The sequence below is a fragment of the Teleopsis dalmanni genome, chromosome 2, assembly GCF_002237135.1.
Source record: "Teleopsis dalmanni isolate 2A chromosome 2, ASM223713v2, whole genome shotgun sequence".
In the NCBI taxonomy this organism is placed as follows: domain Eukaryota; kingdom Metazoa; phylum Arthropoda; class Insecta; order Diptera; family Diopsidae; genus Teleopsis; species Teleopsis dalmanni.
The window spans coordinates 128,126,488-128,139,926 of NC_051847.1; the positions used below are offsets into that span (position 1 = coordinate 128,126,488).

General features: G+C 30.2%; 1 protein-coding gene across 1 annotated transcript; it reads left to right on the plus strand.

The window, feature by feature from the left end:
* The first annotated feature begins 5,742 nt into the window (after positions 1–5,742).
* LOC119678982 lies at positions 5,743–8,294 on the plus strand. Its single transcript, XM_038091117.1, has 3 exons — positions 5,743–6,434; positions 6,493–7,039; positions 7,092–8,294. Exons 1-3 carry the CDS (start codon positions 5,850–5,852, stop codon positions 8,273–8,275), a joined length of 2,316 nt encoding a protein of 771 aa, XP_037947045.1. The 5' UTR covers positions 5,743–5,849; the 3' UTR covers positions 8,276–8,294.
* The last annotated feature ends 5,145 nt before the right edge of the window (positions 8,295–13,439 follow it).

Genomic DNA, 13,439 nt, shown 5'->3' on the forward strand with positions numbered 1-13,439 from the left:
GTATAATTGCGCGCATTTTGGAGTGTTGCACAAGGGAGCATTAAACGAGGCATTTCCATCAACGACAGGTGTCAGAAAAGAATGTCTTTTGTCCCTCCTGCTTTTCATTGTAGTTCTGGACTGAATGCTTGAAGTCTTTGATACCGAAAACAGCAGAATGAGCTGGCGACTAAATGAACCACTTGAAGACCTCAATTACGTCGATTAAGTTCTGGTACTGTTGTCGTTTAGCGAACTAAGAGCTGTACCTCGAAACAGAAACAACTGGAAAAACAATGTAGAAATCTTATGCTCCTAAAGAAGTTTGGAAATAATATTAATTAAGGTATGATACTGGATTCTCTCAACTCTCTTAAAATCCAATGATCTAACATAACGTACTAGACTTTGTTACTTTGTAGAGCTATCAGAGTCAGAATGTGGAACAGGGAATTTTTGGCCCTGTATTTAAAAAAAAACGAAATACCGATTTTAAGAAATTAATTACATTTTTGTAACGTAATATTGCATATAAAGTATGTATGGAAGACATATTCCCATTTCTCATTAAAATTTCAATACTCACTTACATTTTTGCTTATAAATTGAATTAATTAGTTGTCAATGATTACCTTCAAATGCTAAAAACAGAACTATTTATTGTTTAAAAAAAAATAAAAATATTATAAAAAACATGGTTTGATGAGAAGTAAATTTATTTGTGTTCTTTTACATCAATGTCAACAAAATAAATGACATTCTACCCCAAGGATACAAACCAACAATTGCATTAGATGCAACCAGCATTGAAGCTTTTCCGTACTGCCAATATCTTTTGAATGCTGCAAGGTGTTGGAAGCATGTTTGGAATTACAAAATGTACTGCAACAATACTCGTATTTTTCTATTGTCATAGTGAAAAATAAAGCATTTCATATAAATTCAATAGAAAGTGCAGTGAAGTGTGGTTTACAGGAAATGAAGTGCCAAAGCATATGGTTCAACATCAGAATCAAGCACTGTGATATTTGGGTTGTGGCAGACCAAATTAAATTTACAATTTCAGAATAGAGAAAATAAATTTATTATTTCTGCATTACAAAAACCAACCACTACCCAAAATCTTTCTCAGTTCAAATCGAGTTGTGTTAAATTTAATGGATGTATTGTATACTTTATGTCTTCGCAAGTAAGAAAAATGAGATGTACATATGTGCAATTGCAATTTGAATTGGTAAATTATTTACTATAATCCTTAAAAAGTTTTAATACTTTTTGTATATTACTATACCATAACATTGTCTTCATCCAATGAGAAACTAACTTGTAGATTGTTTAAAAAAAATGTCTACACTATACATACACATATATCTGTTCAAAGATAAAATTTGTAATTTTTTAAATTGTTAAAATAATATTTTTCGAATATTCGTAACGCTATATTCAGTGCAACACTAATCTAATAATACTAATTTTTATATATATATATATATATATATATTTCTTTTTTATTGCTACGAGTATTTACATTATAAACGACGAGTAGCTTGTATCTGATCAATAATATAAATGCATAAAAAAGCAATTTTCTAAACAAATGACTCTACATTCTGATTCGATGCCATGTCAGCGACATTTCACCGTTTTAGTCGTCTTGGTTGTCCATACGAGGTAATGATGTTAACAGCTTCTGTGATTGCATATACTAATATCGTAAAATAATACTAATAAAAAAGAAATTTTTATAATCTTCACAAAAATTGTTTATCATTCTAAACTGGAAAAACCAAATTCATTTAACATTGAAAGAAGAGATAAGAAATATATGCTTAGTTCAGTATAGCTTTCTACTCTTGCAAAAATGGATGATTCGTCACGATATTACACATGTGCATGGACTATTGTATGTCCAGTTCTCGCATATGATGTTTCCTCAATCATCGTCTCCCTCAATTCAACTGATGACATACGCATCCAACATTGCCATCGGCACTGTGTTGGAAAAGCAGGTATCAAAAGGATGAAGACCAGTGACATTTTTCTCGTCAAAACTAAAAGCAGCATAACTTGGTGATTACTTATCATAAACAAGTAGCCTTCGCCTTCACATAAAAAACAAACAAAGTATCTCTGTGTCAATTGCGGCAACTCAGCTTCGTTAAATCGTGACGTCAGCTAACAAATGATACTTTGAGCTATGCAATTAATTAAGAAATACGATCCTTTTTGGACACACAAAAAATACACTCTACATATCTTTTACTATGCCTATCATGTCTTCTGCGTGGTGCAAAAGCTCGGACAATTCCCAACAGTGATGGAAAGATTTTATTGAATTAGCAGTATTAGAATTAGAAGTATCGAATTAGGTACTTGTTGACATGATGACTTGTTGATTTGTTGAAACGTAACATTGACATATCTAAGCGCATAAAAATTCAACGGTCTCGCTAGAATAATCAAGCCAGAGATTCGAGCGAATGAAAGAAGCTAGAAGGGTATTTTATTCGGTATTCGTTGGTGAAAAACATGTTTGATGACACCCGAACTTTCAGAGGAAGAACCAAGTGATATACGATATTAAAGCACTCCGTAGTACTAACTGGCGACAGGAATCTGATAATCGATGTGGTTGGCGAAAACTACTAGACGTGGCCAAGAACAATTTACATCTCTAATGGTCAATTAAATATGTACGCAAAATCAGGGGACATAATTTGAGTCGCAGTGATCTTATGCGAGATACAAGAAAATCACTTAGTAAAAATCATTTGCAAGACGTACATAGCACATGTGTTGATTAGTTCTCAGCGCACCTCGACCGAGCCATTAATACATTCTTAAACACACGACTAATAAATACAAAATGAACATCTAATCCTTCTAAATTTTATTTATATTATGTACAATTTGTATTTGCAAATTAAATTAAAGAAAAAATGCGCACAAAACAAATTTAAATAAATTATTTGAAATTAACTTTGTTTTCGTTAGTTTTCTACATTTTACTGTGTTCTTTAATTTTCTTTTAATGAAGAGTTTATTTAAAAGTGTACAGAAATCAGCTGTAATAACAAAAAGTATTAATAATAATAACATGATAATAATAACATGAAATTTATCTTCATCGCACTCGTTACCATCTTTTACTCAATTCCTACTGGTTTTGTGTATTGGAACGCGAAGCCAGTAAAAATGGACAGAAATTTTGTTAATTTCTCAAGCCACAATTGAGTAAAATTAAGGATTAGAATTAGTTTTTATAACAGTTTCATGCTTTGATTCTATTGAAAAAATAATTGTTTGATATTTTCTATTTTACATTTAAACGGGCATTTTGCTTACTTAGTAAGCTTATCTTACTGATAAATTTTATTTACCATACAAAGAGCTTCCGTGCTTTTTGACTTACTATAGCATAAAGTAAACAAAATTCGACCAAAATTATACCAAAAATGACGAATGCAAATTTGACATATGTGACACGTGAAACAAAATGTAAACATAAACAGACAAGTGTGATGTGAGTTCATGAATTTCACGCAATGAAATTTGCTGCGTTTCTTCAGCTTGACACGCATACATATGCAATGTTATGTTTACGTTTACCTTTTAATACTGAATACTCTCAATTTCTGTGCTCTGCACTACTACACACAAGCATTTTGTACGTTTACACAAAACAAAACAAATTTCACGCTCATGACAGTTCATGACAGTGTAAACTGAACTGACAGTTCATTTTGTCGTCAAGCGCATCTCACGTCCATGATAGTGTAAATAATAATAATATAATGTAAATTAATATATAAAAATATAAAAATAAGTTTATTTATCAAATATATATTTCAAATCATTACAAAATATCATATATAATAATATATGATATTATATATATTATATTTAACAATATTTATTTCGGGTTAACATCAGGAAAGTAATAATTAAGATCTCACAAGTTTGATTTAAAAATTTAAAATTGTGTTTACTGTAAAATTAAAAAAAACACCCGGAATGCGTGTGGGACCGTAGAAATATGGGGGCAAAAACTTCTTCGATAAAGAAGGTGAAACAGGTTTTATGGTAACTTCGTCCGTAATACAAACGAAAGTGCACTTCACCCAATATTTTAGGTAAATGAGCAATAAGTGAACTTTCTATTAAGTCGTTACATTTTTGTAATCTAAACCACATAATCTTTTACGATTAATATTAGATGTTTTATTTAATAATTAATGTAGTATAATGAATAATATATATTATTTAGTATTATGTTAACTACTTTTCTCTTTTCTTTTAGAACAGAAAGAATCAGCAATATATTGGCGTTTTCAACTGAGACCCTGTCATCGTTATCAATAACGTATATAGAATTTTAGAGAATTTGCCTATTGAATTTGCCCTTCGTATTAATTTCTGATCGCCTTCTTCGCCGTTACTGCCAGCGTCGTCAACATTGTCAGCAACATCTTTGAAGTCAAAAGAGAACACACCTACAAAGAAATGAAAAAGTAATAACCAAATATATATTTTTATTTTTATTTTATTTTTATTTTTAATACATTATAAATTATTAAAATTATAAATGGAATAATATAACTTTTTTGTAATTTTATAATTATATAAAATCCAATTTGATAAATATATATAAGTATATATTTTTTGTTTTTTTATTTTTAATTTATAAGTTATTAGTGTTATTATAAGCTATTAGTTAAAATAAAACTTACTGAAAATTTGAACGAAACATCGCCTTATATCTTTTCTTATGGATTGTGGTTATTTAATGTTCAAACTTGTTTTAAACTCCTCTATTGTCTTCTCAGAACCAACATATAGATTTCATTCTTATCTAAAATAGCAACTCAGTAAAATTTTATTCTTTATTTAATAATATTTACTGCCCTTACATACTAGAAGTCCAACACTTCCTTTGGTTTCTAGTAATCATTAAAGAAAGCATTCTTATTTGTTGATTTTGAATAATTTGAATTTCTTTATTAACCATTGCATTTGCTTTTGTATATGCACTAACTGTGGCATTTATATTGTAAACAATATCTATGTATATAAATATATAATTTTTTTTCTAAATATACAAAGTTTAATGTCATCTGTAAACAATTACAATGTAAACATAGAAAAGCTCTAAAACTAGAACTTTTTGGCACATAAAAGCGCTTTTCCAAGCCTTAAGTAACTCATGATAATGTATACGCAAAAAGCTCAATGTTACTACATGACTTACTAAGTAAGCAGTGGAAACGTACTATTAGGGTCAGAAGGAACAATGAACAACGAAAGCAAAAAATTAATATACAATTTGTGAAAATCTTTATCACTTCAATCTACAGAATTAGCATTAATCAAGTGTAGTAAGCATCAAAAATTAATCCATCAAATAAATCCTCAAATATTACTCAAGTGTGTCATGGGCCTATAAGAACACTATTAATATTGTGCTTATTCAGAAATTGCATAAAGTCTAGTTCTTCTCAATACATATTGACGTTGCATTTTTGTAATTCAGTAGAGAACCAAAACAGCAACACCAACTTCTTATAAGACCACCTTAAATACTTATAAAATTAATTTACATTATAATTTATGTTGTATACTTCATCCATATAAATTATTTCTATTCATGCAGTTATTATTAAATTTATTAATAATATACCACAAAATTGGTCTAATAAAATTTGTATTTAAAAATTGGTCTAACTTTACTAAATGCCCAATGCAACACTGATCCAAACAGCTGTGTCTGTGACTCCATCATTAAGTTGTGTCAGTGCTACAAGCAAGCGGTAAAGGCAGTGTTGAAATAGTTTGCAATTTTGTGTTTTTAAAGAATTAAATCGCTATTAATTATGGAAAATAGCGATGAGGATGATACGTCAAGCGATTCAGTCGATGAAACAGAAAGCGATATTGAAGACATAGAGAAAAATGCTTGGACAGATAATACTACAGTAATACTCAACTTGAGTCAACTTGACACAGAAACTATAAAAATTGACTGCGAACAACTCGTTAAAAACTTACATTGCTTAATAAAAGAATTGCCAAATATGGAATTTGGTTCTACTGTGAAAGATGCTTTAAAACTAAATGAAATCTTAATAGAACAATTGGAAAATTTCAAAAAACTATTTACGTTGCAATTGGAGCGAGTTCGGTCCCGTTTCAACCTGAATGTAGCATTGATAGAAGTAAAGAAGAGAAGAACGTGCAGTAAGGTCTCTAAACGAAGTGCATTATTGAAAGCTTCCACATTTTATCTGGACGGCAACACGTTTTTTAAGGATATTTCTGGGCATGGAGCTCCAAATAATGCTGATTACATCCAACGTAAAAAAGAAGGAGAATTTTTTCCCATGGATGTAGGGTTGGTTAGCAGTCATTATTGGACTGACAAAGACAAAAAATCTCTTGTTTGTGGTATAAAAGAACAGGTAACTTATTGATCATGTGAATAACTTTTTCCAATTGAACTTACAACTTGTATTTCAGTTAATAAATAGATTAATAGAAAAGAAATTAATAAATGTAAGATGGGAAAGTAAGAAAGATTATTTGTGCTCTTCTAAATTAAAAGATTTATTGGATAAAGTGGATGCTAAATTCTCAATGGATTGGTTTCAAATTTCTGCTGGGGATCTCAAACATAGACATTCTGAAACATCATGTGAGGCAATATGGAATGTTTTACTACATCCATCACTTAAACATTCAAAGTGGTCTGTAGAGGAAAATAATCGCCTTATAACAGCTGTACAAAAGTACAATTTTCAAAATTGGGAAGCTATTGGAAATGAAGTAGGCGGTCGTTCAGACTATCAGTGTTTTATACAATACAGGAATAATGCCTGCTATACCTTACCAAATCGTTTTAAAAAATGGGATAAAAATGATGATGCTAAATTAATTGAATTAGTAAATAAAAATACCACCAATAATGTTACTGATTGGACAGTAGTAACATCGTATTTTAGGTTCAAACCTAAAGGTGATGTTATAGCGCGTTACACCACCAGACTAAAGCCCAACATAAATCATGGTAAGTACAAAAACATTTATTAAAATAATATAACATATAAATACGTTTCTAGACTCATTTTCACCAGAGGAAGATCTCCTACTTATTGGTCTTGTTAAAAAGTATGGAGAAAAATTTAATACTATACCACGTCAAATGTTTCCCGATCGTACTATTTTACAACTACGTAATCGTTACTTAAATACCCTGAAGCATCGTCATACAAATACAACGTGGACGTACGAAGATGACAGAAAATTAGTAGAGTTCGTTTCGGAACATGGTCCATCGAGTTGGTTGCAATGTGCTGAATTGCTAGGCAACCATACACGTACTAGTTGTCGTACTCGTTATTTAACAATTAAAAAATTTTATGCAAAAAATCCAAATGCAAGTCTTCAAGACATACCACGGCATAGGGTTTTAAAAAGTGACAATTTGATTAGAACGGATACGTTTGAAACTCAACTTAAATTAGTAGAAACTGATCAAACCAATGTATTAAAATATCAGTCACTTGTAACTAAGAAGAAACGAGAAAAATCGGCAAGAATTTCAAAGAGAGACAAAGAAAAACATTTATCTGAAACCTTGCAGTCATTGGAATCAGAAATGCATGAGCGTTTTAAGTTTGGTCATGACTACAGCGTATTCAATACTTATTATACAAAATGGCCTTCAAGTATATTAGCTAAAAATATTATGGCGAATACTTTAAAAGTAGCTACTCCAACACTTGTAGACCATGTACTGTTATCTCGCATTCCAGTTTGTTTTCAAGAAACAGTAGCAGAGGACATGCAAATATCCAATAAATATTTAGACTGTTTGCCACCTAATTATTCATCAACAATTGGATATAGAGCACTTTGTTTGTTAGGAGATGTCTCTAATACGAAAATTGAAAAAAACGTGTATCAAAGTGCGGCTGTAAAACTCTTTGAAGATCGACTAAAGTTAACATTTTTTAGTGTTGCTATAACTTGTACCTTGAATCCCACAGAACTAAACGCAAAACCACTTTGTTTAATTAATGAAGATGATCCATATGAAAATAATAAGGAAAAATTCGTTTATTGCGATAGATATTACATAATACCAACAAATGTGAATGAACCACAAAAGCAAAATAATGAGGTGAAGAGTAACGCAAGTGTTATTATAAATAATGATGATTGTTCCAGCTTAGCTATTGAGGCTGTTGAAGCTGATTCGGATGAAGAACCTATTTTGAAAAAAAAGAGATTTTCTTTGTAGAATATATATATAATACTACAATCCCTCCAAGAATTATATATATATATATTTGGTTTTTTTTTGCTTTAATTTATATCAAAAAAAACATTTAAATAATTAAAGAGATATATATTTACAAATTTAAATTTTAAAGAAATTATATACAATGAACTAAAAATAATTCTGTAATAATATTGAAATATAGCAAAACATCAAAAATAAAAATGTAATTCTTAATTATAAAAGAATGTAATGCAAATTTCAATTTCTAAATTTAGTCGTAATTTAATACCAGTTACTGAGGTACTTAATGCACACACTTGCACAGCTCCATCATTGCAGTTTGAAAAGATAAAAGTGCATCTTAAATTCTTCAAATATTCTAAGTTTGAAATTTTACTTCTTCTTTTTGCGACTCACGACTATAATTGTCAACTAAAAATTTCGTGGCTTGGGGTCTCTAAATGAACCCTCAAAGATTACTTATTATTAATAATTTCAAGTTGAATGTTTTTCACGTCACCCAGAAAGCATATTGTGGGAAAGAAATAGGCTTTGATCAAACAGGCGACGCACTTTCTTTATCTTTGTTAAAATATAGGGAACATAGAGTTTAATGCGTCTGTGAAGTATTTTTGAATGCTTTTCTAAAGTACATAAATCCATCAGTTAGTTCGTGATTAGTCAAAGTTCAAACAAGTATTTAATGTCTTGAAGATAGCAGATATTCCTCTGATCCCTGGAAATGATTACTAACCTACTCTTCTCCGATGCTCTGTAATTTAAAACATACAATTTTTGTAGATAAATATGTTCTAAGGAGAAAAATAAATAAATCACTTAAATGTCGTTTGATTTCGGTTTCCAAATAAAAATGAAATAAAAATCAAGTATATTACATGCGGCGAATAAGATCAACAACATCATTTTCTGGTCAAGACAACATAATGAGAGATTCTGATGTAGTTCCATTCCTAATAGAAATGACTACCGTTTAATTGAGAGGTGAAGTAACTTTTTGCATGTAAATATTTTTTTATATAAGAGTGTAATAGTTATTTAATCATTGACCCTCTTGTAGTTGTAAGATCTGACCACCTACGAACGACTTTTAGAGATGAGATTAAGTGACTGCGATTGAATAGCTCAGTGCCTGCTAAATGCAATATTTTACATATTAAAATAGTATGTAATAATTTTTTCGGTTATGAAACTAGATCGTCTTAATTTTTTACTATTTCAGAAAATATTTATGGAGTCATTTCCTACAATAACTGGAGAAAAGAAGTGATGCAAGTTTTGTTGAAGTGACAGTTTATTTTGTTTTCATGACTAGAGACGCTTAAGCTTAAACCGGAATAGGTTTTAACGTATTCCTATTAATCTATAATAATATACTCTATTACGAGTATATTACAATATTTTTAATTAAAGGGACTTTTGGGGTTATCTAAATAGCACTGAATCAGTAACGTTGTTTGAGAATCTCGAAGAGCAATGGTGTCAATTGGATGCCATCCCCTCCGAATTGAAATTTGTAAAACGACTTGTAAAAAAAACTCAACCAAACGTGATCATAGTACCGACAATGAATATTTGATGAATAAATAACTCTATATCTTATTCGTATTTATTGTGTCTTTTATTTATTGTATGGATAGAATGTCTTGCGCTAATGCACATACGCAATAGGCTCCTGGGATGTATATTCTTACGGAAGAGGCAATATAACTCTCTGTAAACGCAACAGGGATTAGAGATCTATTCTAAAACCAGAAGAGGACACAATAGACTTGACGTTCGTAGTGCCACATCCTCTAACAATAATATAATTATTGCATGGCTAATCTTAAAACTCTCATTTTATAAGGAGAAAGTTACAGTATTCACATCAATATTTTATATTAATTTTTTTTTTAATATATTTACTGTTTTCATTTGGTTTTTTGTGAAAATGTTTTTATGATGAAAACTTCATTGGTTATTTCATTTTATGTATACTACAATTAAAACACTCGTTTTAAAAGCTATTGAAACCATGTCAAAAAAATGTTAAAAAATGTCGTTGTAAAGAGAAAAATATGACCAAAAACAAAAATATCATTAAAAAAGTTTTTATTAAAAATATATATGACAGCGTGTGGTGCAAAAAAATATTATCTAAATGCCATTACGACAAACTGTCATTTTCATTTAAAACTATTAATCATTTTAATTGGTATAAATTTTCTCTTTTGACACAAGAGCCACAATCCGCCTACACTGCGGCCCACACACAAAGCTCCGTGTATTTATTGATATTTGCATAAATCAGGTGAGGCCAACAAATGCTCGAACCATAAGTAGAACAAAGGCAAATTTAAAATTATTAATTTCATTGGTTTCCTGTTTCCTGTGTTAATATTATTAAAATGAAACTTGTACACAAGTTATTATGTTTATGGTTTTTTGTAGTCCTTGTAGTTTTTGTGTAATGTTTCGTAATGACAACCACTTTTTTGAGCTCACTTAACCGCAGAACAACAAAAGCTGCTCAAAAACAAGTGATTAATAACAATTTTATGCAAATACATTTTGACATATACACACATATATTATAGACATACATACAAAATAGTGAAATTATTTCAATTGGTTCTGTTTGCCCAAAACTAGGACGAAATGTACATATTGCCCATATAGTAAGTCAGTATTATCTCTTGCTTCAGTCAAACTCTTTCTCTAAAATATGTTCATTTAATGCTGATATAGTAATTATTGTTCTATGATATTGTATCTTTCTATTAATTTAAATTATATTAATTCATTTGCCACAAAATTTTGGAAATCGTCAATTAAGTGGAGCATCTAGGGTCTCATATTTGGATTAATGAGACCATGAAAAAAAAATTCACTAAGGTGTCTGTGCTAAAAAAAATTTTAATGTACTCATTATTGATGGTTGAATCCTAAACTATATCCCAGAATATAAAAATAATCAAATAATTTTACGTACTTATTTCTTATTTGTAACTTCTTTACATGATATTAAACTAGTTTTTCATTCACTATCATTCGTCACTACAAAACTCGCTGTGTGCAACCTCGAGTAAATTGATGGTAAATTAAGGAAAATAATAAATTATGTCGGTATGGCAGCGTATATTGGTATTTACCAGAATTTCGAGTAGATTACATTAGATAAAAATTAGGTGTTACCATTGTGAAAATTTTTTAAGATGTTTAATAAATAAATAAATAAATTTGAAGTTTTTTAACTAAAAATAATAAGTGGAATAAATAAATAAATAAATATTTTCATAAGTGCAGTGTAAAAAATCCCTAGGAAATTTTACTTTACCTCAATTTACTGGAAATCGCACATGGTCTTAGTGTCTAAATAATGATTAGGTGTTTTTGTAAGAATAAATAATTGCAGGATCGCCATTATATACCATTTATACAGAAAAGAACGAGAAGTTAAAAAAACGCAAAATTTTAATTTTTAATCATTTTCTTTAATATCGCCTTCAAAGTACTCTCCTCCTGCGGCAATATATGCATGCCAACGCTTGATCCAATTTTCCACACAAGTTTTATAGGCCGCCGAAGGTATGGCCTTTAGTTTACGCAACGAATTCTCTTTTATGGCCGCTATGGTTTCAAAACGCGTTCCTCGCAATGGTAATTTGAGTCGAGGGAAGAGGAAAAAGTCACACGGGGTCATATCTGTAGAGTACGGTGCTTGGTTGATGATATTGGTGGAGTCTTTGGCCAAAAAAATCCATGAGTTTTCCTTCCATAAATCTGGCCTCTTTTTGCAAATGGCCTCACGCAAACGACGCATAACGTCCAAATAATACTTCTTATTGACCGTTTGACCGTCTAGAAGGATGGAATTTTCATAGTGCACCACAAATATCGAAGAAAACAGTCAGCATAACATTGATTTTGGACCGACTTTGGCGTTCTCTTTTCGGTTTCGGCTCACCTTCGAAGCATCATTCGGTATTCAGTCGATTGTTGTTTGGTGGGCATGTCAGATTTATAGACCCATGTCTCATCACCAGTTATGATGCGTTCGATAAATGTGGGGTCACTATCTGCGTTGGAAATCATCTCTTTGGCCACATCACAACGACGCTTTTTTTGAATGAAATTCAGCTTAAAATCGACACACGAAAATTTTTCGAGTTTTTTGTATAGACGCCAAACAAAAACTAATCGTACGATATGCGTTAAATTTTGACAGAATGTGTATAATAGCGTTGCCAGCGTGAAAATAAAAAAATTTACCGATTAGATAAGCGCGAGAATTCAAAAAGAGAACGAATAAGTTCTTTTTTGATCACAAGGTATATTTTATTTAATAAGACAAAGATTCGTATATATATAAGTATGTTATTGCAAAATTGTTTTTAAATATATATATATATATATATATATATGTTATTGCAAGCTTGTTATTAGGCTGAGATGTTTTAAAAAGATTGAACTATACTTCTGATATATACAGTTACTCCAAGGCTTTATTTAGAGTGCTCGACGCAACTTGGTATCTTTAAGGTTAGCGAATACCTATGTGTTTAGCAAACAATATTAGTTATTGAAAATTGGCAATATAGTACTTTACATATTACAACAATTCGGCTTTATATTTAGGAGAAGAATAAACGCTTTTGATTCTAATTTAAACATCACTTTTCAGTCAAATTTGCTTTTTTTTTGCAAATATCGCATTAAAAAAGTTACTATTATTAAAAAAGATATACTAGTACAGAAATAAATAAAACTTATTTTGTTTGATTTATTAATACAATTCATTCAATATGGCAGTTTCAGTGTATTAATTCCGACGCTTGTATAAATTGAGAAGAAGAAGTTCTAAGTAACAAATTATATCTATCTCGCGTCTTGCTGATTGTGTATTGGATTTTCGAAGACTAATTAATTCGAAGACTGATTGTCCCATTTTGAAGGTGATTTACTTTATTATCCATTTCTGATGACCTTACCCATTTAAGCAACTTATTTCAAGCTGTTGGTCGTCACGATATGACTCCAAATTAAATTAAATATGCATTAGCGATCATGTTCATATCTGACTTTTACGTTAAATTCGTTAAACACGACAAATTGGTTATATCAATAATCCCGAGAGTTATTGAGCCCATTTGTGTGTTCACAATTCAAAAGTTTTAATTAT

Coding starts and splice junctions, on each gene's coding strand:
- LOC119678982 (XM_038091117.1), top strand. CDS start 5,850: ATGGAAAATAGCGATGAGGATGATACGTCAAGCGATTCAGTCGATGAA. Junction 6,435..6,492: donor TTTGTGGTATAAAAGAACAG/GTAACTTATTGA, acceptor CTTGTATTTCAG/TTAATAAATAGATTAATAGA. Junction 7,040..7,091: donor AAAGCCCAACATAAATCATG/GTAAGTACAAAA, acceptor ATACGTTTCTAG/ACTCATTTTCACCAGAGGAA.